This window comes from Bos indicus, chromosome 3 (assembly GCF_029378745.1).
Source record: "Bos indicus isolate NIAB-ARS_2022 breed Sahiwal x Tharparkar chromosome 3, NIAB-ARS_B.indTharparkar_mat_pri_1.0, whole genome shotgun sequence".
Taxonomy (NCBI): Eukaryota; Metazoa; Chordata; class Mammalia; order Artiodactyla; family Bovidae; genus Bos; species Bos indicus.
In genome coordinates, this window is record NC_091762.1 from 52,266,759 (window position 1) to 52,294,386 (window position 27,628).

Below are 27,628 nucleotides of genomic sequence, written 5' to 3' on the forward strand. Positions count from 1 at the left end.
TAACTACTTCTGATTACTTATCTAGTACACGGGTGATAATACCCACCTTTCAAGAAAGGAAGATAGTTCAAACACACAATTTGACAAAATTAGGAAATGGCAACACCAGTTCTAAGAATATAGGAAAAAAATCTGAACAGAGAACTGACATTTCTGCCTGGTGTTAGTGTTCTTTAAAGACCACAGACAGCACGCACAGTTGTAGGCGGAAACAATCCATCTGCAGACACTGGCAGACAGCATTACCCGCCAAATTTGGCCACAGTTTCTTAAGATAAATAACTTTTCGGTGACGCGAAGGGCTGAAATTACATAAACAGCAGAAATTACTAAAACCTAAGCCTACGAGTTTTGTGGGTTTCAAGATTTCATGCAATCAATATTCTGACATCTGTAACACCATTTTGTTGCTAAAATGCTGATGCCAGAAACAGATTAATAACATCACTTGATGACTTTTGTTCTGATTTTGAAATAAACTAAGTTTAATTCTTTGGAATAACCATTCTTGAGCCACATTTTCATTTAGGTCATTAAGACAACCATAAGCATCTCCTTATAAGGAAAAGTTTCATTAAAAATGCTGGAGAGCTGCAGCCTGTTTCGAAAACCAATACTTGTGGCCTGTTACATTAATAGTTCTAGATGTCTATGGTTTACTAGATGAGAATACCCATAACAGCTTTATCTCAAGAGTCTGAGCAATAAGAATTTTAAAAAGCTGACAATGAAAAATAGCTGAATATTCTGGGAACTTACAAAATAATAGGAAATGGCATTAACTAGTTATCTTCTCAATCTTTCCCTAGAAATGCTGCTAAGTCACTTCAGTCGTGTCTGACTCTGTGCGACCCCGTAGATGGCAGCCCACCAGGCTCCCCCGTCCCCGGGATTCTCCAGGTAATAACACTGGAGTGGACTGCCATTTCCTTCTCCAATGCATGAAAGTGATAAGTGAAAGTGAAGTCGCTCAGTTGTGTCCAACCCTCAGCGACCCCATTGACTGCAGCCCACCAAGCTCCTGCGTCCATGGGATTTTCCAGGCAAGAGTACTGGAGTGGGGTGCCACTGCCTTCTCTGTCCTTAGAAATGACTATTGCAATATCTTTTAGGGAGATATCTGAGATTATAAAATAGTCTTCAGAAGGCTTAAAAACCTGAAGAATATGAGAAGCTCTTTGCTAATTTTTATCCACAAAACAGCCAAAATTGAGGCAACATTATCTAGTTGGATTGAAATTCCCTGAGAACTAATTTGTAACACTGCATATCTTTCAGAAGACTAGCTCCCTTTTCCTTCCCTTGCATAACAACCAAATTCTATTCTTAAAGTCGAATGTTTCAACTTTTCTATTCAAAAGACATTAATGGAAAGTTGAAACAATAGCCCTGAATATTAAACTTCCTAGAGAATGTCTCCTTACTTGCATTTTTAGTAAATTTTTCTTCCTGTTAATTTTCTGAGAACATGTTGATTGTGAACCACATTTCTATAAAAGATAATCTATCTTTCATAAATTACTTTTGTCAGGTCTACATCTGCTAATCTATTACCTATTATTTGTTTGAGAGAGAACTCATTAATGCCAGAAGGAAAATGTACCTAGTGGTCAATACTATTTTTTTTTTTAATGTATTTTTCAAATGAGTAGTCTGACACTGACATAAAAAATACGAGGATGACTTTATTAAACATACAAATTCAAGAACATTCTTTTTTTTTAAGAGAAAAAACTACCGCAATAGAAGACAGTAGATCAATGACCATGGTATACAAGTATAATACTTGCCAAATGGAATATGGATTATGCCAAACTAATTCAATGCTCAAAACAACAAAATGAATGTTAAATCCCCCTAAGTTGTATTATACTCTGTGACTACCAAGTGGGAAACTTCTCGGCAGACCTACACCCCTAGACTCAATTCTCTTAGTAAATCTGACATGCTGTCATTGACATATATATATATATGTAATTTTGTATGTCATAATATATAAACCTCTATCTTAGTTCCTTTTCTACTCTGCCTACTTCATTAGCACTCTTCCCAATGCACCCAAGACTCTAGGAAGCATCTTTCTCTGACCAGGACCAACTTACTCAAAATAGGATACAGAGATCTGAATGGCTCTAGGCAGAGGAGGAATGTCCAATAACATTGTCAATTCTGTGTTCACTCTCCTTTTAGCAGCTACCTAATTATATCTAAGATAGAATGCAAAAACCATATATATTCAGAGAAAAGAAAAGCATTTTGAACTATCAATCTTTACCTTGGTGCCACAGCTTCCCTTTATCAACACATTATTTTAACTTCCCAACTATCAACACAGGCGGTATTTAACAAAGTACCCAGAAGCCTTGGAAAGCACCATAAAATTTCCAAGGAGAATGTGTTTTAGATGTGGGTAGAGAAGGCAAAAAATCAAGAGAGAAACCATTAAGAAAAACATGGCAATTCACACAAAAAAAGTATTAAAAATGAATAAATAAAACCCAATTTTAAGTAATATCCCAATATTTTCTCATTGTTTTAGTGTTTATAAAAGGTATAATACATGCCTCTAAAAAAGGAAATTATCTTCTCTACCTTCAGAATAATTAGAGGACCAGTATCAGGTTGAGTTTTCCAGAAACACATATAGCTCAAAAAATCCAGTAAACTTGAAGTTTTTTGACTCACTGAAGTCTTTAATCCCTGTCACAACCCTCAATATCAAGACTCATACCTTGAAGCCGATGTACCAGGCTAAAACTGCTCCTATTTCTGCAGATGGCAGTGACAAACAATTAGGTAAATGAAAGATCTGATTCTACTTGGGTAGATCTAAGTCAAAGATCATTTTGTCAGTCCAAGAACTATCCTAGGCAACTTAAGTAATCTTAATCTGTATTTTAGAATCTGCTAGGGTTAAATAATTCACCCTGACCTGGTCTCTAATCAAGAATTTATGGCTATTACAAATGACTCTTTTTCACTTTACCTCACAATACACAATAATAAACATTAAAGAATAATCATAAACTCATATCTTTAAAAAATGGATGCAACAAAGCTTCCTCTGCTGTTATTCTTGAAGCTGGATTCAGATCTAGGAGTTTATCAAGCAGGTCATAAGCTTCATCGGGCACCTCATCCCAGCCTTCTAGATTGGTAGCAGACTCCTCAAAATTGCCCCCACAGCCATTACCGTCACCTTTATATGATGGATTCCCTGAGGGCTGCGCTTGAGGTGTCTGTATGAAGTGAACAATTTTATGGTTTTCTGTCTTCTCTGAAAAAGCTGGGTCATGAGAACTGCACTCCTGTATATCACTTATTAATTTAGGAGTGGTAGAATTTATACCTCTAAGCTTCTCACAAAGTTTTCTCAAGTCTTGTGCTGGAACCTCTTTGCTACACAATATTGACTTGCCTAAAAGAGAAAAAATATACATATATTATATTATTTGAATATATCAGAAGTCTCTCCCATGAGAAACATTCAAGTCCAACTGTTTGCTTTGTGCATATATTTACACTGAATGGAAGATAGAGCACCATGTGCTATATTTTAGTTGTGTTTTACATCATGTAGTTGAAGGTCAACTCATAAAGTGGGAGACAGTAAGAAGAAAGCAGTGCCTTAATAAGTAACATAAAGGACTCTCTTGACTCTGCCAAAATCTTCAGCTTCATCATATTCTGTAATCTTTAATCAGCTGCAGTCCCCATTCCCTCTTCCCCTTCCAAGCTTCTACATGTTTCTGACCACATGTTTCCTGTCTTTGATGAGGATGCCCTGCACCCCTCCACCCCCATGCCCAGAATACTCCCACTTACATCACCATTCAGTTCAAGCATTATTACCTGTGAGGCCTGACACTCTCAGAGTTCATTCTAAGCCTCTGTTGTATCCTGTGACAACTTCTATTACTTTTGCAGTTCTGTATTGTAACCTGTATTGTAATATCTGTCTGTCTCACCTACTAGACTATGAATTCGTTGAAGATAGAAGCTATCATTTTCTCAACCAACTGAAAAACATACTCATGCAAGAACACAATTGCTGATGTAACAATCTTGCTTTCCTTTATGGTTCCATCTCCCAAGTATGTATGCCATACTTCATCCTATTGCCCTCAGGTAAGTTTCTTGTAACACTGGGTTTGTCTAAAGGTTCTTTCAGGTTTTGGGGAAAACTCCGAACAAACTTTTCGGCTAACCCAATATTTTCCAACAAGGTACAAGGTTGTAGCCTGACTCTGCTGCAGGACCACAACTGCCACTGACTTTTCCTGGTAGATTAGACCATGGCACTGGGATGGATAATCATTTTTGCAGTGGTTCTTACTCAGAAATAGCTCTTGGTCAAAATCACTTGTTTTCTCAAACTAACAAATGTCAACCCTTTCTATGCATAACATTTTTCTGAATCATATTTTCCAGGAAAACGTGGGATGAGACCAGTATATGTATTTCCTGAGGCTCCTCTGATAATTTTGATATGCAACTTTGATTAAGGCACACTGATTCTGGGGCTGGGCAAGAGGCAGCCCAGTTACTTTTGAGGTGGGCTGACTTAAATTTTGTCCCAAAGGAAACGTCCCATAGTTTGTAGTTACTAACACCAGAGAACTTTACGAACACAGGACATGTTTATTTGTAAAGAGAATTTTGTAATAATTTATTAAGTGATCTGCAGGAGACTAGCAAAGGTATGTGTTTCATTCTATAATATAAAACTGCTTACCAAAAGTTTTAGCAGCCTGGATAGTTTCCCTGGTTCCACGAATTGTCATAATTTGAGCCAAAGCAGTTAAATCATCACTTGCTTTATAAAATGGATATCTTCCACTAAGCAAAGAAAGGAATATGACGCCTGCAGACCACATGTCAATTGCTGTAACAGAAAACACACTTAAAAAAAAAAAATCCCAATCTATGATACTTCTACATCAGTAGCTCTCAATCTTTACTGCGCATTCAAACCCTCTTAAGAACCTTAGAAGAATTCGGATGCCCTGCCCCAATCTCCTCAGATGTTCTAATTTAATTGTGCTGGAACAGGGCTTAGGCATCAGTTTTTTAAGTTCTTCAGGTGCTTTTACGTAATTTCAAGGTTGAGAATCCCTGGTCTAACATCCTTAATGCAAAATACAGTATTTCCTTTCTTGAGCAACATGAAAGTTGGTTAAGTTTAAAAGGACATTTCATCACTAAGTGTATGCACATTTTATAACATCAAAATACATCCAAAGTAGCTACACAGGAAAGAAAAATTGAATGTACCCCATGAGTTACACAGCATAGTACTGAGAGTGTTTCACTTTAGTGAGAAGTATTAAACATTAGAAGTTCATCTTCAGCCAGATGCTAACCCTAACTTTTATTGTGGAAACTTTAATCTCCAGAGTTCTTACAGTTATGACTAAGACCAGCTCAGCCTCATGTGAAGTAACTCATTAAAAAATTCATTTTTAGGGATCTCTTTTCTCCTAATGGTTGAACTCCCAGTATCACCAGCCCCTTGACCACTGCATCACCTGACTTTCTTGGTTTCCTCTGTACCTCTGCCTTCTCCTTCAATGTTTTCTCCAAGCCTTAAGGGCTGAGTTTCCCCAGAGTTCCAACTTCTATCCTGTATACTTTCCCTGACTGGCCCTTCATCCACTTCACAGCTTCAACTATTAATACCTTTTACACAGTCCAGACCTCCCTGAACTTCACTTACTTTTTTTTCTGTTGGACATCGCGATGTGGATTTCTACAAACATCTCAAATCAATGATAACCCCAGTCATCTTTATCTTTCCCTGTACACGTTACTTCTTTATTCTCCCCTTGGTTACTGGTACCCATTCAAATCTCCCAAGGTAGAAATCTGATCAACATCCTGGATGCCTTTTCCCCACCAGCTCATACCCAAATCCCACATCCAATTATCCATCAAGCTCGGCCACCTTTCCAATTCTTCACTTTCTGTTCATTCCTATTATTAACACCCTGGTTCAGGTTTTCACCATCTCTCATCTGGACCTGCACACACCTCCTCTCTGCATACCTACCAAAATGACCCATCTAGAATACAATTATTACCATCTTTTTCCCTAGAATAACTTTCCAAAACCTACAGGATATAGTCTAAACCATGTAACAACTGTGATCCAAACTTGTCTACCTCTCTCCAGGTTGGTTTCTCACCACTCCTTGACTTTCACCATACATTCTAGCAACACTAAACTTTTATTGATTCCTGTATGACCATGCAGTTTCTTGAGTTCCTCTGCCCATGAAATCCCCAATTCCAATTCATTCTCTTTTCAGATGTTCTTTCTTCCATGAACTTCCCTCCATAATCCCTTCAGATAAGAAGAGTTAAGTATCCCTAAAATACTCTGTATAAAGTTTTAGAACCATACTTAACAATTACTTTATAATTATCTGCGAGTGTGTCCTGACTAGAGTGGAAGCAGATAGTTTTATTCATTTTTTTAGGTCATTAGCAAGCACAGAATAAACCCACAATCAATGAATACATTTCTGTAAAGTCCATACCACAAAGCGACAGTCATCAAGATAGTATGGTACTGGCACAAAAACAGAAATATAGACCAACGGAACAAGATAGAAAGCCCAAAAATAAACCCATGCACCTATGAGTACCTTATTTTTGACAAAGGAGGCAAGAATATGGGTCAAAGACAGCCTCTTCAATAAATGGTGCTGGGAAAACTGGACAGCTACATGTAAAAGAATGAAATTAGAACACTTCCTAACACCATACACAAAGATAAACTCAATGGATTAAAGACCTAAATGTAAGACCAGAAACTAAAACTCTCAGAGGAAAACATAGGCAGAACACTCAATGACATAAATCAAAGCAAGCTCCTCTATGATCCACCTCCTAGAGTAATGGAAATAAAAACAAAAGTAAACAAGTGGGACCTGATTAAACTTAAAAGCTTTTGCACAGCAAAGGAAACTATAAGCAAGGTGAAAAGACAACCCTTAGAATGGGAAAAAATAATAGCAAATGAAACAAGTGACAAAGGATTAATTTCCAAAATATACAAGCAGCTCATACAATCAATACCAGAAAAACAAACAACCCAATCAAAAACTGGGAAAAAGACCTAAACAGATATTTCTCCAAAGAAGACCTACAGATGGCTAACAAACACATGAAAAGACACTCAAGATCACTCATTATTAGAGAAATGCAAATCAAAACTACAATGAGATATCACTTCACACTGGTCAGAATGGCCATCATCAAAAAGTCTACAAACAATAAATGCTGGAGAGGGTGTGAAGAAAAGGGAATGCTCCTGCACTGTTGGTGAGAATGTAAATTGATACAGCCACTATGGAAGACAGTATGCAGATTCCTTAAAACACTAGGAATAAAACCATCATATGACCCAGCAATCCCAGTCCTAGGCATATACCCTGAGGAAACCAAAATTGAAAAAGATACATGTATCCCATTGTTTAGTGCAGCACTATTTACAATAGCTAGAATGCAGAAGCAACCTAGATGTCCATCGACAGATGAATGGATAAAGCAGTTGTGGTACATATATACAATGGAATTATTACTCAGCCATAGAAAGGCACTCATTTGAGTCAGTTCTAAAGAGGTGAATGAACCTAGAACCTATTATACAGAGTGAAGTAAGTGAGAAAGATAAATATAGTATTCTAATGCATAAATACAGAATCTAGAAAAATGGTACTGAAGAATTTATTTACAGGGCAACAAAGGATAAACAGACAGAAAATAGACTTATGGACATAGGGAGAGGGGAGGAGGGGGTGAGATGAATGGAAAGAGTAACATGGAAACTTACATTACCATATATAAAATAGATAGCCAAGGGGAAGTTGCTGTATGACTCAGGAAACTCAAACAAGGGCTCTGTATCAACCTAGAGGGGTGGGATGGGGAGGGAGATGGGAGGGAGGTTCAAAAGGGAGGGGATATATGTATACCTATGGCTGGTTCATGTTGAGTTTTGACAGAAAACAACAGAATTCTGTAAAGCAATTATTCTTTGATAAAAAATAAATTAAAAAAAAAAACTCTTTAACACTATTATACTGTTTTCACAATAACAAAAAAAAATTTTAATCAAACACACAATCATGTGTGTCCCAGAAGAATTCTGAGGTATTAGGCAAACATAAAAAGTTATAAGTCTTAAGTTAGCAAAGACTACTAAATACAATTTTTCCCCCCACAAAGGTAATATGAAAATTATTTCAAATCATCTCGTAACTAGATAAGCAAAATGCAACCTATTGGGGAAAAAAAAAAGGCAACACTAGATTTCATTAATAATACTATCTCAAAAAGGGAATGTCACACTGCTAGAACCACTTACATAATTTAGTTAAAAGCAGAAGAGCTCAAATTTAGTCACAAGTAGACAAAAACCATACAATGAAATTTATGGCAACCAGTTTAACTGGATTCTGTATTTCTGGTGCAACATACCTGTAGTTTGATTGGGGCACTTCGTCAAGACCTCTGGTGCTCTGAATCCTGGTGTACCTGCCCTGGGTGCAACCTGTTGCCGCCTTATGATGATGAAATCAGTTTAATTATTTAAAGCCAAAAAAATAACACTCATCAGTTTAGTTCACAGTAAATTCTACTTTGACATCTACATAAATAAAAGTTATTACAAAGCAAATGATAACCCAGTGGGATGAAAATCCTGGATTTTGCTTCTATAGGCCTCCCCTCACACACCAGTTCCCAGGCCTTATTTCAGAAGGCTTCACGGTACTTTCACACATTAAAAAGAGGTAGTGTAGGGTAAGAGTCATAACGGAAAAATAGACTAAAACAGGAACTCTGGGATATAAAAATTTATATCTGTTTGGAGTGATTAATTATGGAGATACTTGTTCACTTACACACTTGAGTTAATCAGGAAAGGCTCATGAAAGCTTATGAAAGTCCTGAAGGGAAGAAAGGAATTCATGTGTGGCAAAAGAGTTGGGAGGTGGGAGTGAGAGAAGAGTTCAAGTATTTGGTTCAGGTTACTCTACACAGGCAGGAATAAAGAAAAGAAGATAAGCTTAAATCACCAAGTAAAGCATGCAATTTTGAAGTTTCAAAAGAGCTATCCCTACCACTACAAAACCATTTCATGTAAAAGCAAATGTGCTTCCCAAAGAGCACGTGTATGTAAAGGGACAAGCATGACAACAGCTGTCATCTACTCTTCAAGGTACTTATCTGTATCAGTGCCTGTGCCGTTCATAGGACCGCCTTTTTTCTTTTCACTCACTTATATCAATTGTCCACCAAAATCAATGTAATTTCTCATCTTGTCTGGCACCATACTGGTGGTTTTACAGCACCATCAAAACACATTACCTTGAAAGGCAAATACTGCAAACTTTATCTGTTGCGTAACAGTCACAGGTCAGGGTAGCTGGGCAAGAACTGGCAGTTTTCCTCATCACACCACTATTCATAACTTTGGTAGAAATGGTCTTCTTTTTTGTTCCTAATTTTCTAGACAGTAAATCCACCGTCTTTGACTGCTTCATAAGCTGTAAAAGAAAGTCATAGCCTCTATTTTCATGACATTTAACATGATGCTAGTATATGCTAGTAACAGTAAAAGCAATAGGGGAAGTATAACTTTCAAAACTGCTGAACAGGCTGTTGGAATGTAAACAAACACTTGCCTATCAAAACATTTAAGCTCTTTTTAGGTTTCTGTGTTGGGTAAACATAAAAATTTACTAACCAGTCCTAGTTTGGTGAATATCTGAATTGCACTTCATTAGAACTTTCCCTGAAATGTTACAAAAGTATATAAAAGTTATGTTCTAGTGTCTAACTCCATTTCAGAACTGTAAACTGCACAATTACATCAGCCAAAATCAGTTTTAATTTGTTGCTCATGCTATCTAGCTGCTATAGGATATCATAAGTCCATTTAAAACCATTTAACATTGATGACAGTTTTTTGAACTTTACAAACATCTTTATGCCATCAACTGTGCATCAGAAATGTGTTAGTTGTTGGGAGCTCACAACTCCAACCATTCAGACAAGGTCTAAATGTTCCCTTAGAGAAAGAGCAACAATAGGCAGCTAATCAAAAATGACGAAATATTCCACTAGAAAATTTCATACCTGGAGAAAATCAAAGCACTGACTAGATAGATGCTCAAAGCAGTAACACCTTCTGCTAAAGAAAAAAACCTTAATAACTTACTGATAATAAAACCTAATCTAGCCATTCCCTAAATTCTCTCCAGTGTGACACTGACTGATGATTGAACTATTAAGCTACATTACTTACTTTCACTGCAGGGCTCTCATGTGAAATGGAGCTGTGTATATTGAAATTTCTTTCTCCAAAAACAGAGCGCTGGACAGAAAGGCCTACAGATCCCTCCTACAATACCAACAAAAACAAGGAAAAGAAGGATTATATCTGTAACACTTTCTGCCAGCTGTACTCTGCCATAGTTTTGAGAGAGTTAAGTGACATAAAACAAAAGCAGCTGCATCCAAGTCATCCTCAGGCACCAAAACACTTCTGTGAAAGGAGAAAATAGTCTAGACAGAGTTCTTAGCCACCATACAGTGTTATCACAGTCCACAAATATACATAACTGAAAAATTATAAAACCACCTGCATGGATGTTACATGTTGCTGTGCAGCTAAAATGGAGATAGACACTTCGGAATTTTTTCCCTCTACAATGTTTTTCTTTTAAAAAGGATAATATAAACTTTACACATGCAGGGGTAAATTTATTATTTTCCATTTTTGTTATATAATACAATTGTAGTGACAAAGACATTATAAACCTACGAAGCAAAATTTTCAGTTTCAAATCATAAAACAATCCATTATAAATCTCAGTGAAATCTAACAAACTGAATCTATAACATATATATATATATGTATTTTTTAGTTGCAAGTATCCTCCTAGAATTAGAACTCCCTCTGTTGGACAGAGTACATTTCTAAAACTGTACTGGTACTTAAGAAATCAAAGAGGTAGAACCTTTCCATCTTTTCCGTGTTTAGTCTGAGTTTGTGTGTTTGTGTAGGGCCTTTTAACAGAAGTTTTTGGGGTAGATTGCTGATCCAGCTCTTTAGGTGCTGCTGGGCCACTCAATGAAATCTTGTTGCCGGTGATTACATAGGATTTATTTTGTGAACAGCTTTCCTGGTGAGCTTCAGACTGGACAAATTTGAGCAGCTCTATTTTAGTATCATGGGTTCCTTGGGCCAAACCAAAGTCTACCAAGGCATACCTATGAAACAAAAATAAGCATTTTTATTTCTCTGTAACATTGAAAGCTTAGTAACATCCACATTCACACAGAAACTGTAAATCTTTTGGTGATAAATTAAGGATTTAAAATATTCTTGAAGAAAGAAAAGTTAAGTTTTACAGACAAGGTAAAACTTGTCTTAGACAATTAAATAGCTAACTACTGAATTAAGGAAAGATGTCTCCCCCACACAGAAAACATCTTTTCTCCCCTTCTTCCAATGGCTTGTGCAGACAAGGAAAGCAGATATAAACACGACCCTTTGTTCTCTGATGGTGGCAGAGATGGCATCATAGCAGATAATCTTTAATTAAACAAGTTTAAAATAAAAATAAATTAAAAATCATGGTTTAAATTTACAAGTCAGGAGTACAGAAGCCCAAGAAAAGAGGTTATGGTTCTATTTTCCTTACTATACTCAATATGATCCACTGTATAAACAGCAGTTTTTAAGTTGTCAGCTTACAATGCCTCTATGTATATCATCACCAGAAAAAAATAAAAAATGCAAAACTTTTAGTGTTGAAATAGGAAATTGGCTATCATGTGGTCCAATCCCCTCATTCACTAAAATGAAGCCCAGAGAAATGTATAAGGTTTAAAAAAAAAACTAGAACCTCTCTAAGTCTCTTAGCTATTTCCACTGAGCCATGGCACATCTAATGATGTATACTGTCTTACTAATACAATTTTATCTTCTCCTTGAGGGTATTTTCCTTCCCAAACCACAATGAAAATCTAAAACAGAAAAATCTGGGCATGGTTGTTGTGGTATGTTTTAAGTCAAAGAGATGGACCCCACAGCACAAATTCATTCAAGTATAAATATTTTCTGGTAACTTTCCATACTTACTTTTTCAAGCGCCTATTATATAAAAAATTGCTGGGCTTAACATCACGGTGAACAATACCAAACTGATGAATGCGTTTCAAAGCTTTGAACAGATTAAACATATATTCCCGTACTTCTTGAAAAGAAAGAGAATTCAAAATGTCCTAAAATAAAGTTATGAATAAGGTTATAAGATTGCTTTCAATGAAATATTTAGCCGATAAAAATTCAAGAAATATTAAAACCTACCAAAAAGGACTCATGCTCCAGATATGGCATAGCAATAACCACATGATCATTTTTCCTAAAGCAGTATTTAACTCCCATGACATTGTCTTGCCCCCTAGTGGAAAAATGAACAATGAACTTTGGAGGAAAGGTCAAATGAACTGAAACTTTATGAAGTTTTTTAAAGAAATGCAAGTTTAGCAATACATAAATAACACCAGGAAACTAACTTAAAGCCATCACCATATAGGATAGTCTACTCACTTAACTGAGGTTTTTTTTTTTTTTTAAACAAAAACAGCATCAGTTATAAGGTTATAATTCAAAAACAAAGGTAATTATAGCTTTAAATGGGGAAGTGACAGAAGGAGAAGGAAAAGATGACTAATAAAAATGAATTAACAAGACTTAGAGATAGGATGGTAACAGTAATGAATAAATCAATTAAAAATAGCTAATAATTGTTGAACATTCACTACATGCCAAGCTCTGATTTAATCAATCAATCATACTGATCAACAATTCAAATAACCTTCACAACAACCCTATAAGGATGGTACTATTATTCCCCCCTTCCCCCTTTTTTTAACAGATAAGGACACTGAGGACCAGAGAGGCTAAGGAATTTCCCCAAGGTAACTAAACTAGCAGGTCACGAAGCCAGGATTTGAACTCAGGCAGTACGCTCCAGATCTAGACTTAACCACCACACAACTTCATAGAAAAATGAGGAAAACAGGGTAAACCGATTTCCATGGTTTTGAGTCTGAGTAAAACAACATAGATACCAACAAAGCATGTAGAGAAAATAGGGGGAAAAAAGCATTAAAACTAAAACCTCATCAATTTGATAAAGATATTTAGATACAAGACTACATCTTAAGTGAGAAGTCAAGTGTAAGTCAGTGACAGTATTACAGATAAGTGATACCTAAAGTTGTTAAATTATTAAAGAGAAAACTGAGCCTTGGAAAAATCTCAAGTTGGAGGGCAAAATAAGGAAGAAGGGGCAGAAAGCCCAGACAGGAATGTCCACAAGTAAGGAGTTTTGAAGGAAGGGGTGATCAGTAAAGAGGTCAACGAAAATAAGGACTGAGGAAAGGCTTTCATTCTGGCAAAGGGGAATTAACTGCAAAGTAGAATTAACTAATTTTCAGAAAGTAACTTAAATGGAAAAGGCCAACCAGGATTTAAGGAGGAAAAACAGAATACAATGGAATCAGAACATAAAGACAGTTTTTCTGAAGTAACTATCAAATAAAAAAATAAAAACCAGTATGGGAGCTAGAAAGGAAACAAGATCAGGTAGACTTCTTTAGCATGTACATTGCTGAAGAACTAGGAAAGAAAAAGTTGTAGAAGGAGTTGTTTACAGTATAGAAAAAGGAATAATCTTATTCAGGGTACTAGAAGGTAGGTGCCTTACAGTAGCCACTTTATTTTCCTGTCTTCTATAATAAACAGACAGCATGTTCATTCATTCAACAGATACTTAGTGCGCCCTGTTAATCAACAGACACTATGTTAGACATTTAAGGATGCGATGGTGAATTAAAATTAACATGATTTCTGCCCTCATGAACTTTACTATCTAGTGGAAAATATGGATAATAAACATGGTAACAAATAATGACAAAATATAAGGGTTTTAAAAGAGATCAAACGGTGCTATGACAATGAAAAAAAAAGGATCTCATTTAAATCAAAGATCGCTTTGAAGTGATACTGTTGTTGCTCAGGGCAGAAAGATAAGGAGTCAGCATGCAAAGACTGGCAGGGGTCTTCCTGGTTAGGGAAGCAGTATGGGGAGTAGCCCTGAAGTGAGAAAGCTCCTGACTCAAATTTGAGGAGCTAGAGAAACTAGGGCACAGTGAAGAAAGTAGAAAGACTGACATGAGATAAAGTTGGATATTTTCCAAAGAACATTGAGAAAACATTGAACAATTAGTGGAACTAACAGTATCCAATCTGAATTACATACATACGTATTTTTATATTTTAAGGATCAGTCTGGCTGTACTTTGACTATGGGTTTAAGAGAGGAAGAGAAGAAGCAGTCTATGTAGTAACAGAGGCTTGGACTAAGACAGCAGTTGAGAAGATAAACAGATATGGATGAGATTTTAGATGTATTTGGGAGGCAAAACTGCCAGGACATGATGATGGATATGGACTAGGAGAGATATGGAAAAACTGTGTGATGATTTCTGGCTTCGGTATCTAGGTAGACTATGGTGCCATTTGCTGAGATGGATAGATGAAAACAGACTGTGGCAATAGGTAATTCTGGGGGCCAATGAGGGTGGATTAAAATTTACTTTCTGGTGTACTAGGTTTGAGATGTTTATTAGGTACCCAAATGGAAATGTCAAATAGGCAGGTGGATATACATATATATAGATATATAAATCTGAGTTTTATATATATATAAATTTTTATATATAAACACGAGTTTATACATAAATACGAGTTCTGAGGTTATATACACTTGTGGGAATCACTACTATGTATTTAAACCCGTGTGGAATACATGACACCACTTAAGAAAGCCTAGAGAAAGCAAGCCCAGGATCAAGTACGGAAGAACTCCAACATTTAGGGGTCAGGTAGAAGAGGAAGAACTGACAAAGATACCGAAATGAAGGCCAAATAAAGCAGGGAGAAATCAAGGAACAGATAGCAGTAGAGAAGTCTAAAGACAACGGTTCAAATCAATTACGCTAAACACTGCCAGGCGTTCATGTGAACAGAAAAAGGAACTGGCAAAATGAAGTCAGGCAGAGAGAGACCAACATGCTAGTAGATTCTGTTGTTCAAAATAAAGAGATGAAGCTGTTAATATCTAGGGAGATGTGAAATATGAGTTCCCCACATTTTAGACCATGGAAGACAAGGTCTACGATTTGGTAGGAAGATTAGAAGAAGTCGTAAGAGAACAGAAGTCAAGCTGAGCCTCAAGGGAAATCCACCCTAAAAATTAATATAAACTTCACTAGCCATTCCAAGATTAGAGGAAAAGTGCCAGCAAACTGTAAACACCCGAATGAAGAATATGTTTAATTCACAGACAATCTCATTATCCCTATGAGGTATCTATTAATATCTAAAAATCTTAAAAATCATATACAGCAGTTACCTACCCAGCCACAGTTAAGCACTGAAGTTCAGCTGCAATTCTTATGGGGTGACTTGTTGGAATTAAGTGTTTTAGAGCAATTTTCTCTTCAGGTCCAACTTGTAACTGTGCTGTAGCCAAATAAACAGAGCTGAAAGTGCCTGTAAAACAATTTATTAGAATCTTTTAATATTTGGCTTTTAAAAATGTTTATGAGACAAAGCTAAAATAATTCTTAAAAACGGTTTGGAAACTAAAATTATCATAATTTATCATGAATATTCTAATGATACTGAACACAAAAAGCAAATACATTTGTATTAATAAATGGAACTTATTTTCAATTTTTAATACATTCTTAACTGGTGTCACTTTTTTAGGTGGTATATTAGTTCAGTAAAGCTATACAGTAAATCTGTTTGATTGGATCAGCATAAAATATTGGTATTTCCATGGTATGACCCATTCCAGTATCTCTTTCCACAATATTACCATTTGAAATTACTATCTGTAGACTTGGATTCAGGTCTGTTAGAAGCAAAAGTTACAATAATCTTAGAGGAAAACCTATAACATTTTTCATTTTAAAAAGTTTTTTTTAAATTTTAAAATTTACCATGACACTGTTAAACAGAAAAAAAATAAAAGATTGGGTGGTCAATTAAATTTGAGAAACACTGAGTTAAAATAAATTGATAGATTTCTCATTACAAAATTTTCTAGACCTTTAATATATTGAAGTACATCATAAATAACCAAAAAGGCACTATACATGCTGTAATTTTCAAACTTATTAGCCTCAGATCACACTCCATCCCTCTGCCTCCCAAGAATAGTTAGCTATTTGTTAGGAGGACACCAGAAGGGCTTCCCTGGTGGCTCAGTGGTAAAGAACCCTGCCAATGCAGGAGACATGGGTTCAGTCTGCGGGTTTGGAAGATTCCCCTGGAGAAGAAAATGACAATCCACTCCAGTACTCCTGCCTGGGAAATCCCACAGACAGAGAAGCCTGGCGGGCTACAGTCTATGAGGTCCCAAAGAGTCGGACATGAATTAGCAACTAAACTGTAACAACAAAGAGGACAGCAGAGTTTTTCAGAACAAAGATTTTGAATACTAAGTCAGTGCTGGAAAAAAGGTAAGAAAATTGACTTAAGTGTCAAAAACAGGTAAGAAAAAAGATGTAAAGATTTGATTCTTATATCCCAAATCATCTCATCTTCTAATTTCTCTGCACTCACTGATTCAGCTTTTTCTCAACTGACACTTAACTGTAAAAACAAACAATGAAAAAATAGTTGTTTTTTTTTTTCTTTTTTAGTAAGTTTTTATTTTCTATCTCTCAATATAGTCACCAAAAAGTTATGTTATCTTTTATCTTCTCATTCCCTTCACATTTGTCTGCTAAATTTGCCATTCATTCAGTCAATATGATTGTGTCTCTGAATGGTATTTATGTATAACACTGACCATCCTATAAATATTCTACCAGTTTATTTTCATCAATTTGCCATCTTAGGTTTCATATATGTTTAATTCTACCTAACTGCAATGGAAAAAGAGAAAAAAAGATTTGGCTTTCCCTGATCAAATCCCCCCACTTAAATATTAAACTTTTTATTTTTTATAGATAATTATCATTAGTATAGTTATTTATATATTGATATCAATACTTTTAATAGTATAAAATTATAAAGTTTCAAATAGGACTGTTCATTTTATTGTAAGTATTTATTCTTCCTTTATTTCCAAGGAAAAGAGAAAAGTTATGCCAATTAGTAATATAACCATGGTCCTTGTATTTTAAAAGGGATATTTTTCCAATAAGAAATAATAATGAAAACCAAGATCATACAAAGGAAAACAGGAGGGGAAAAGAGCTTATAAAGATAATGAAGTATATACCCAAATTACCTTCTCCAATTTTGTCCTTAATCTTAAACAGATTACCAAGCTGTGGTACAGCTTCATAAAGCTTTTCAATATCTTTTTTAACACCTGTCAAGGCAAAAAAGAATTCAGTTACAATTAATGAGTATATTTTATATTTTCTTAGGTTAAAATGTCTCAAAATAATTTCTAAAACATAAGTAATGTGTTACATTACATTAATTACAAACAAAAATAGCTAAAATAAACCTTAAAATTATAAGACTAAAACCCCATCAAATTGCTAACTCACACACCTCTTGAAGGAACAGACAAAACTGAAAAGTAACACTCACACCCAATTGCTGCTACTCTAAAATTACACTCCGACAGACACACTGTCACTGCATAGAGTACAACACAACAAAGAAGCTAAGTTTAAAAAATAACTAAACAATCTGAGCTGCGATCACTAGATGGCATGACAACGACACAACGCAATTTTCTTGAAAACTATATTTCCTTCTTCCAAAGATGCAAAATCTTACAGGTTTGGAAAAGTTTTATATATTGAATAATCACAGTATACCCTAGAAAGAAGCTCTACTTAAAAAGTATCAGAATGTTAAGAAAATATTCTTTAAAAATTGTCCCAATTACCAGTAGTATCCTATATCCTGAAAGCAGATAAATCATTACTTTTAAATAAATATAAGGTCTTTGCAAAAGCCTGCATGGTTAAAATACAGAAAGGAAATAATTCAAAATGTGATAAACTACTGGATACAAAGGAGATTTACATACTTAAGAGTCCACAGATTTTATTACAGTATCTAGGCCAAGCATTAGCCACTTTTAAAGTTATTAACAACACTCTGCATCTGCAACAGTTTAAGATATTTTCAAAGTACACACACATGTATTATCTTTTCAGATACAGCATTTTTTCAGATCTACATAACAGCACTGTGATATTGGGAGAACAGACATAATGATCCTGGTCTTTCAGGTAAGGAAACCATATTCAGGGAAGTTAAGTCACTTGCCCAATTTCACAGAGGTATTGCTGACAAGTCTATTGACGCACTCATTTAACACTGTGTTTTAAAAAATACCCAGCAATTGGTGTATTAAAAAACAAATGAACAAAGTTTGTGAAGCTCCTGTTTTCTAGGAGCTTAGTCTAGTGGAAAAGAAAGAGGTTAAAAGCTCATTTTTAATACAAGATTTTAATTGTAATATTAGAAGAGTTGCAGAGTCTGACACGACTGAGCCATTAAGCACACACATACTCATATATATTACTAGGTAGAAGGGGAGGGGAATGAACATCTCTGAAGGTGCCTGGAAGCTTCAAGTGACAGTTAACCTGTGTTTTGAAGCATTTACCAAGTAGAGAACTGTACAAGAAGGCATTTTAGGAAGGAACTACTATGCATGCAAAGACAAGCAAAGGGAAAAAGGCAAGGATTACTATGGAGGGAGGGGAGAGTAGGAGAGAAGATAAAAACTGAGTGTGGTCGAAAAAATTCAAAAGGAAAGGCAGGATGCAAATAAAAGCCATGTAAAGTTATTAAGCAGGAAGATGACAAGTGGAAGATAAATTTGAGGGGAAGAATACTAAGAGGTGAAAATTATATAAGAGGCCAAGAAGACCTAATCCAGAAGTCTTTCTACTCTATCATTCCATCTAAGTAACATAAAGAACTTACTTAAATTATTTAAATTACCCTCACAAAGAGTCAGACACAACTTGGCGACTAGACAACTAAAACACCTTCCCACCTACTGTGCAGGTGAACTGGAACAGCTTCATGGATTTCAATTACAAGAGGCAATATAACAGTAATTACGTGAACCAGTTTTAGAGATGAGAGGTCTAAATCAAAATTCTGGCTCCAGCTGGTATGACCTTTCTAAAGCACACAGCTTATATCTGTAAGCCTTAGTTTCTCCATCTGTAGAATATGGGGTAATAGTAGTACCCATGCTGCTAAAATACTATGAGGATTAAAAAACAATATACAAAACACAAGCGCAGCTTTTAACACAATATCTGACACATGGTAAATATTAAATAAATTATACTGGTGATTCTTATTGTTGCGGTTATGATTACTAACATTTCTTTAGGGCTTTTGCTCTTTCTGTTCCCCTTGCTTGAAATCCTCTTCCCTTATAACTTTACATTGGCTAGATCAATCCTCAGTTTCCTCTGACATCCTACTTAAATTAGCACTCCTCCCATTATCCACTTTACCCTGTTAATTGTCTTTTGGAGTTCTTATCTGCTACAGAATTACGCTGTTTATTTAATTGTTTGTTGTCTGCCTCCTCCCACTAGAATATAAGCTCCATCAGTACAGGCTCCCTGTCTGTATAATTCACAAAGCACTCAGCTCTTAGAACACTGTCTGGCACATTCGTTGAATGAATGAATTTTTACTATCATTATGGTCACTCAGACAGCTGCAGAAAAAAAAAAAAAAAGCAAAAGTTTATAAGTTACAACAGAGTGAAGCCAAAGACAACAGAAATCCCTTCACTATTAGCTACCACACTCCTTCACTCTGGAAACCAAAACCAAGGCCTGTGGGGAAGGCTGGCTTTCTAGCAGTCATTGTTGCCACAGTCAATTATAATCATGTCTAATGAGTGTCAAGTCCAACCAACTTCAAGTTCCAGTGTCACAGAAAAGGCATCACAAAAGGGCACTAAAATATGTTCAATTTGCTATAACATTTCTTTGATTCTAAGACATGATTTTAACAACTCTCAAATTGGGATGCAACTTACAACTGTGGTTGGTCAACATCAAAACTTACAGAACAGGTGTCAATAACCTGGAGAAAATGTTAAAAATCAGAGGAACATTACATTTAACTCTTAAGACCCAAATGACTGTAGGGAGGAATTGTAGAGGTTATGAAGAACAAATCAAACATAGGCCAGCTCCACATAACTGAGCTCTTAAGAACCCATTAACAATGGCTTTTTTTTTTAACCAATTCTTCAAAGAAATTCTGCATCGCTACTATATGAGAACAATACTAGGATGGAAAAAATAGGGTATCAATGACTCTGAATACAAAAGTTATTCAGAAGAGATAGATCCAAAATGTTTATTTTCCTTTTCATGTATGTACTGGAGATATATAATTATTTGTCTAGTTAGAGCTAAAAGAACTCTTCCAGTAGGTATATTAAAAAAATTCTAATGATAAGGAAAAGCCTTGTGTCACAGTATAACTGGCAGCATTTCTGAGCAGTACATAAAATAATGGTATATCTTAACAATCAACAGTGTTTAGGTATGATGAAATATTTTAACAACCTTTTGTGGTCTTTTTATTACTAAATGTATTAAAGTGTGTGTATGCTTTGCTGTATGTACATGATTAATAACATAAATAGCTTTGTAGTAGGATGATACAGTTTCATATGGCTATTTAACTAATCAAAATTAAATAAATTTAAATTAAAAATTAACTTCCTCAGTCACACTAGCCACATACGACAACATACAAACATCTCTGTTATTGCAGAAAGTTCTACTGGACAGTGCTGATATAGATACTCTGAAATCTAAAAAGTCTAGAGTCAACTCCTATCATTAAACCACATTAGTGCTCAGGTTTTTAACCTGTAAAACAACGGAGTTGAATTAGATGAATTTCACCTTCCAATTATAACATTCTATGGCTTTCCTATGAGTTCCATGTTCAGAATCTCCCTTTGCATAAACATGAGCTGGCAGTTAGTAGTAGAGACGCTGGTTAGCTGTTAGAAATAACTAGAAAGAAAATATAAGTAGTAAGAAAATACTGTAATGCACAAGCCATGTGAATGACTATGCAAGCTCAATGTGCTTCCATACCACCAGCACTTACTATGCAGTTACCCATCTGTACAAAATTCAAATTATGATTATATGAAGGTTTCCTGCTTGCAGAACAACTTTGATGTTTCTGAATGGAAAAACTTCCTGACAATCAAAGTGAATGAAAAATCCCCAGTGTGGAAAAACCCTCAGATTCTGAAGTGGAAGATGAGAGTTGATCTTGGAAGACAGTTTTCATGTCAAAAGCTAGAAACTACTACTAAAGGCAGAGACCAATGAATATCAGAAACCAATGAAAATACACTTTGAGGATTGGGGAAAGACCCTGAAAAGTCCACAAACTAAAATATTATTTAAATTATTAAATATTATTTAAATGAAGATCTAGGCTTCTGTTTTGAAATTTTAAGTGAATTTTTTCCTGTTTCGTAATATATCTAAATTGTTCATAGCAACAACCTCCTTAACTATACTCCCTGCTTTCATCCTCAAGGACCTATAATCTATTTGTAACATAGTAGCCAGAGTTACCATAAGTCACCATATCACTATTTTGCCCAAACCCACTAATAGTTTCACATCTTGTTTCACATAAAAGCCAAAGAACTACCTCCTTTCCCTCCTCTCTTTGACTTCACTCTCATCACTCATCTCCTTGCAGTCACATGACCTCCTAGCTATTTCTAAATGCGAGCACACTCCCAGCTGAGGGCCTTCACACTTGCTGATTGCTCTGCCTGGAATGCTCCTCCCCAGATATATGCATAGCTCCTTCTTCACTACCTTCAAGTCCTAGTTCAAGTGTTACCATACTAGAGCTTCCCTGGTAGCTCAGTGGTAAAGAATCTGCCTACGAATGCAGAAGACAGGGGTTTAGTCTGGGAAGACCCCACATGCCACAGAGCAACTAAGCCCGTGCGCCATAACTGTGTTCTAGGGCCTGGGAGCAGCAACTACTGAAGCCCAAGCAACCTAGAGCCTGTGCTCTGCAATGAGTGAAGCCATTGCAGTGGGAAGCTGGCACACTGCAGTGAAGGGTAGCCCTGGCTCACTGCAACTAGAGAGAAGCCTGCGCAGCAACAAAGACCCAGCACAGCCAAAAACAAATACACATTAGTTTTTTAAAAATGTTACCACACTGAAGCCTTCTCTGACCGGTTACTAAAATCACAATCTCCTCCCCAATACCTATCTCCCCTACCCCGCTACATTTTTTTTCACTGCACTAATCACTTTTGAATATAGTACTTATCTATTTTCTGTCTCTATCCACTAGATTGAGGGCACTGATTTTTTTTTTTTTTGTCTGTTTTATGAACTGATTTATTACTAGCACCTAGCAAGGTGTTATGTTAAATGTAACAGAGGTTTAAGAAATATATATCATATAAATGAAATGCTTTCAATTACTTACTATGGAGTAACACTGATACTCTAGGAGTATAAGTCTTGCTTATTCTGGGGCTTCATGTACTGCCTAAAATTATGCTTCCTGTAACTTGTTTTATACATAATTAAATGGCACCCCACTCCAATACTCTTGCCTTGAAAATCCCATGGATGGAGGAGCCTGGTAGGCTGCAGTCCATGGGGTCGCTAAGAGTCGGATACGACTGAGCGACTTCCCTTTCACTTTTCACTTCCATGCGTTGGAGAAGGAAATGGCAACCCACTCCAGTGTTCTTGCCTGGAGAATCCCAGGGACGGGGGAGCCTGGTGGGCTGCCATCTATGGGGTCGCACAGAGTCGGACATGACTGAAGTGACTTAGTAGCAGCAGCAAATGTAAATTAAGATTACATAATTTAGGGAGATCACCCAAACTGGACACTCTTGAGAGTGAAAGGGGGCACTAATAATTACACTGTGATAACAGGCATAAACTGAAACCGTTTCAGGCAAACCAGGATGTTACCTATAACCCACTTCAGAAGTGTGGGCTAAGAGCTATTCACATAACACACCAAAAGCAAGCCTTCCAATACAGTTCAACAGTATAGAGGAGACATTAGGAGCACATAGAGTTTCTTCTTTCGCTGAAAAGATCTTCATCACTTACTAAACTTGGCATAAGGTAGACACTCAAAAAAATAAAAATAAAAAGCTTGCTGAAAATATGAAAGAATAAACTTTTGCTAGTTTAAATAATATCTATTGTTTATTGTTATCATTTATAAATATATCTACTGTTTATAGATAATATCTATTATAGAATAAACTCTGCCAGGTACTTCATTCATTGTAGCATTTTTTGTAACAGGAAAAATGGCAAACAATCTAAAGTTTCAGTAAGAAAAGGCAATTGAATAAATTATAGCATACCATGCAATGGAACATTAGGCAGTCTAAGCTACAGAATATTTAATTACACCAAGAAATGTTCAAGATACATATTGCTGCTGCTGCTGCTGCTAAGTCGCTTCAGTTGTGTCCGACTCTGTGTGACCCCAGAGACGGCAGCCCACCAGGCTCCCCCATCCCTGGGATTCTCCAGGCAAGAACACTGGAGTGGGTTGCCATTTCCTTCTCCAATCAATTGCTAAGTTAAAAATGGAGATTAGAAATAAACTGGCTGTGATTCCAATTTTTTTTTTAAATCTATCTCTGTATGCACAGGAAGACTAAAGAAAGGTAACAAAATGTCAACAGTGGCAACATCTGGACAGTGCCATATTCTCTTTCTATATTTTCTTCTCTAAGCACGTACAATAATTAGAAAAGTTACTATATAAAAAGCTGACCAATATCCCAAAACAAAGGGTCATACTATGAACCCATTATACTAAGATTTTTACTTTATATCCTTGCATTAAAACATGCATTCAAATATTTTCAAGCTCCTACTATGTGCTGAACAGAGTAAGGCTCTGGGAATAAAAGATATACAGAAATCCCACCATTCAAAAGTTATTCTATCAAGGCAAATCATACTAGATCATGAAATAGTTATGTGCCTGGACTTCATCAGCTTTATTCCTTATTCAAGTTATGTTTTTGATATAATGTTGGCTTTTTATTAAGGGTCAAATAAAAAATAACCATATGAATACAATTTAGCATGCTTTATAAATTATAAAAAGTACTGTTTATAATGTTCAATGTTCTGTGACATAAAAGCTACAAAACTTTGGAAATCTGGAATAAAATCCACCCCACTCTTTATTTCCTAGCAGATTTTCAGAAGAGTATTAGAATAGCAGCTTTTACCTGAACATTTGCTAGAGCCAAGTCAGATTCATTTATTCATATACTCTGCCTAATGCATAATGTATATCCGGAGCTATACAAGATACTGCCTTCAAGGAGCTTATAGTATTACTGAAGAGGTAAGACACACAGAGTGCTTAATAACACAAGAATAATAATATAATGGCTGTTACTGTATGTGTCTGAGGACATAGGGAAAGCTGAACCTCGAAAAACAGGTAATTGCAAAAAAATGGATGGGAAGAGGGAGAGTATCCATGAAACTGGATGAAAATGGCATTTTAAGATTGTTCTAGTGGCAGTGTACAAAATGAACTGGAAGATGAAAAAGGAAGTGAAAGGTGGCAGCTTAAGTAAGAAACTTCACTGTAATTCAGGAGCAAAGTGTAAGGGAATGAAAGTGGGAATGGGAAGATAAAATTGGGGAACTGGATGAGGGCAGCAAATACAAAGCATAAATCAAAAATAACTTTCAAGTGTAAAGTTTTAAGTGTAGAAACTTTAACTGGAATACTAGTGGCTTTCATCAAATAGGGACATCAAAGGGTACTTTCATCAAATAGGGTACTTTAACATCAAAGATGAGTTAAGCTTTAGTGAGAAAGCAAAAACATGGGATGTCATATTTTTCCAGGGTTCAAGTTAAAGTTTGTTTTGTAGTGTTTGTGTGTATATAGGTATATCTCATGAACAAAAAGTCAAAATTAATATTTTTGAAAAAAGCACTAAATATGCTTAAGACAAAGATGGAACAAGAAGATTTAGCTACATTTTAAGGGGGAAAAAAACCAACAGTTAATTGGAACTCCTATTTAATCAATATTTATTGAATGTCTACTATGCTGCAGACACAGTGCTACAGCAGGGATAAAGGTGCACATTATAGTGTACAAGATCAGGCACTGTTTGATATTCTTCTCATTTCAAGGTCTGGGTGAGAGTCAAACATTTCCTGATGTACACTGAGATACAATCCTTTAGTACTGCTACACACACTTCATTTACTTTTGTCAGTGAATTCTACCTTTGAATACCTCAGTCAAAGTCCCTCCAATGTCCATTTCTAAATTCAAGCTTAACGCAATATGGTGAGTAGAAATAAGAACACAGGTCTAGAAGAGAAATTCTAGTTTGGCTATCAACAAACTGTGATCTTAGACAAGCACTAATATTTAGATTTTAGCAGCTTCACCTGTAAAACGACATGGCTGGACTACAATCCTTCTAAAATGCAATCCAATCCTAAATCTTACGTTTTACCGATTCGTAAAGTACTCCTATATAAACATACAACTCACTTTAAGATTCAGTGTTTTGGTTGTTTTTTTAATAATGGAAATTACAGAATTGTTTTCTACATGTCTTTGGAAATAAACACATACCTGGTGGTTTAAAATTCTGCTCTTGTTTTTTTAATGAGCCTTCCGCCTGAAACCGGCCACCAAGGGGAGAAAAAGCCATTGGCTCATCCATCTGAATCCCCAAAGCAGGCTCCATCACAAAGCAAGTGGGGTGCAAAATGCCAGTTACAGGGTCATGTCCACAGGGGAACCAAAGCAGCTGTGAAAATCAGAATACTGGAGAAGATGAGAAGTTTAAATCATTTAGTGAACTAAGCACTAAAAATGCTACTGTCCCCAAAGCAAACACTTAAAAACGCACCTTTGTCCAAATCCCCAAAGGAAGGAAAGCCGTGAACCATTTCTAAAGATTCCATGGGCCTCACTTTCACCTCCCAGACATACCGGCAGGGGCTGAAGGGGAAACTGCCTACCGGGGGAGTCTCCGGTAGCAGACGGCGGTGGGAACTGCAGAGGCAGCGAATCCGGTGGGGGAGGCCTTAGTGTGGAGAACGGTTTGACCTGGAGGAAGAGGGTTGGAGGAGAACTTTTGACTACTGAAAGGGAGAGCCGGGAGGTTTGTCCAAGGCCTCGTGCAACGTGGTGAAGAAATAATAACGTCACGTCTTAGGAGCGCCGGGCGGAAGAGAAGGGGGACATAAATGGGATCGCTCCTGGAGGCCGGCCCGCGAGCTCCGCGGGGAAAGACCTAGTCCCTCAGACCCGAGACCGAACTGGATGCTTAGTGCGCAGGCGCAGCACATTCCCGCCGCGGGTCAGTGGGATCCGCAAGGGTTTGGGGTGTTAGTGAGCTGCAACGAGAGGGAAATCACAATCTAGAATTCGTTCCTAATCCCTCACAATCCCGCGCCATGGATCAAACCGTCGGAAACTCACGGTTTAAAGGAATACGACTTCTGGGACTTCCCAGATGCTTGGGTCGCCGCCTCCGAGTCGGCCAAACACGCCTGCGCAACACTTCCCGCCTCGCCGCTTCCAGTTGCACATGCGCACTGTAAAGCCGTCGGGGCTGGGGCATCTGCTTCTGGGAGATTGCGCGAGGGAGTTGGGTTTCTTCCCTAAGGCTCTGGCTGTCTGAAAGAACTGTTACAGATGTAAAGTCCGGGAATAATCCCTTAATAAAGAATAGAATGAAACTTAAGGTTAGGGCTTTAATAGATTTTCAAGAAAGGGGATAATTCAAAAGTCTCAGGTACTGTAGTCCTAACAGTACCTGACTACAGAGACGTTGGGCACTCTGGAAAAAAAGACAACTTTCTTGACTCCCAGATTCACTTCTCTTTGTTGAGTGCCTTAGTTATCCGTTAAAATAAACAAAAAAAGGCAACTGCCAATTGTTTATGGCTGTATTCGAGGAAATGAACCTAGTGACAGTCAATCAGTCAGTATACATTTGAGTCCTTGGCTTTCCTGCCGGTTTCTTTAGGTTGGGCTTGCTGCTGCTGCTGCTGCTAAGTCGCTTCAGTCGTGTCCGACTCTGTGCGACCGCATAGACGGCAGAGGTGAATATATGATGGAAAAAACCTCCATCCCTTAATGAAGTCATATTCCAGTGAGGCAGTGGCAATAAACAAACAAATGCACAACATTATTTTAGATGTTGGCGAGGGCTCCAAAAAAAGGAAAAGTGGAAGGAAGTGATAATCACCAAGAGGGAGGCACCATGATGGGAACCAAATGGGAAAGAGACTACTTGGCAAAGGAGAGAGTAAGTGTTGAGATAGGAATGAGTTTGGTAAGTTAGGAGGGGGGAAATTTCGCAGAACATCAACATCAGACAAGGCCACTCTGACAGTGATGGATCAAGAGCAAGAAAAAGAAAAAGATCACTCTGTAATCATGTCTGAATATAGACTAAATATAACCATTGTC

The 27,628-nt window shown here is 36.7% G+C and overlaps 1 protein-coding gene across 4 annotated transcripts; it reads right to left on the bottom strand.

Moving 5' to 3' along the window:
• Positions 1-1,665: 1,665 nt before the first annotated feature.
• CDC7 (cell division cycle 7) lies at positions 1,666-26,756 on the bottom strand. 4 transcript variants are annotated; one of them, XM_070786131.1, is made up of 13 exons: positions 26,633-26,756; positions 26,170-26,257; positions 25,778-25,955; positions 17,394-17,477; positions 15,505-15,640; positions 12,386-12,479; positions 12,158-12,300; positions 11,031-11,283; positions 10,316-10,411; positions 9,376-9,554; positions 8,485-8,567; positions 4,736-4,885; positions 1,666-3,418 (listed from the first exon to the last, which is right to left on the bottom strand). In XM_070786131.1, the coding sequence occupies exons 3-13, from the start codon at positions 25,890-25,892 to the stop codon at positions 3,021-3,023; spliced, it is 1,731 nt and encodes a 576-aa protein (XP_070642232.1). In that variant the 5' UTR covers positions 25,893-25,955; positions 26,170-26,257; positions 26,633-26,756; the 3' UTR covers positions 1,666-3,020. The 4 variants fall into 4 exon arrangements, with proteins under 4 accessions (XP_070642232.1, XP_070642231.1, XP_019812632.2 ...); XM_070786130.1 differs by having other exon boundaries at positions 25,778-25,972; XM_019957073.2 differs by having other exon boundaries at positions 26,058-26,257.
• Positions 26,757-27,628: the final 872 nt, after the last annotated feature.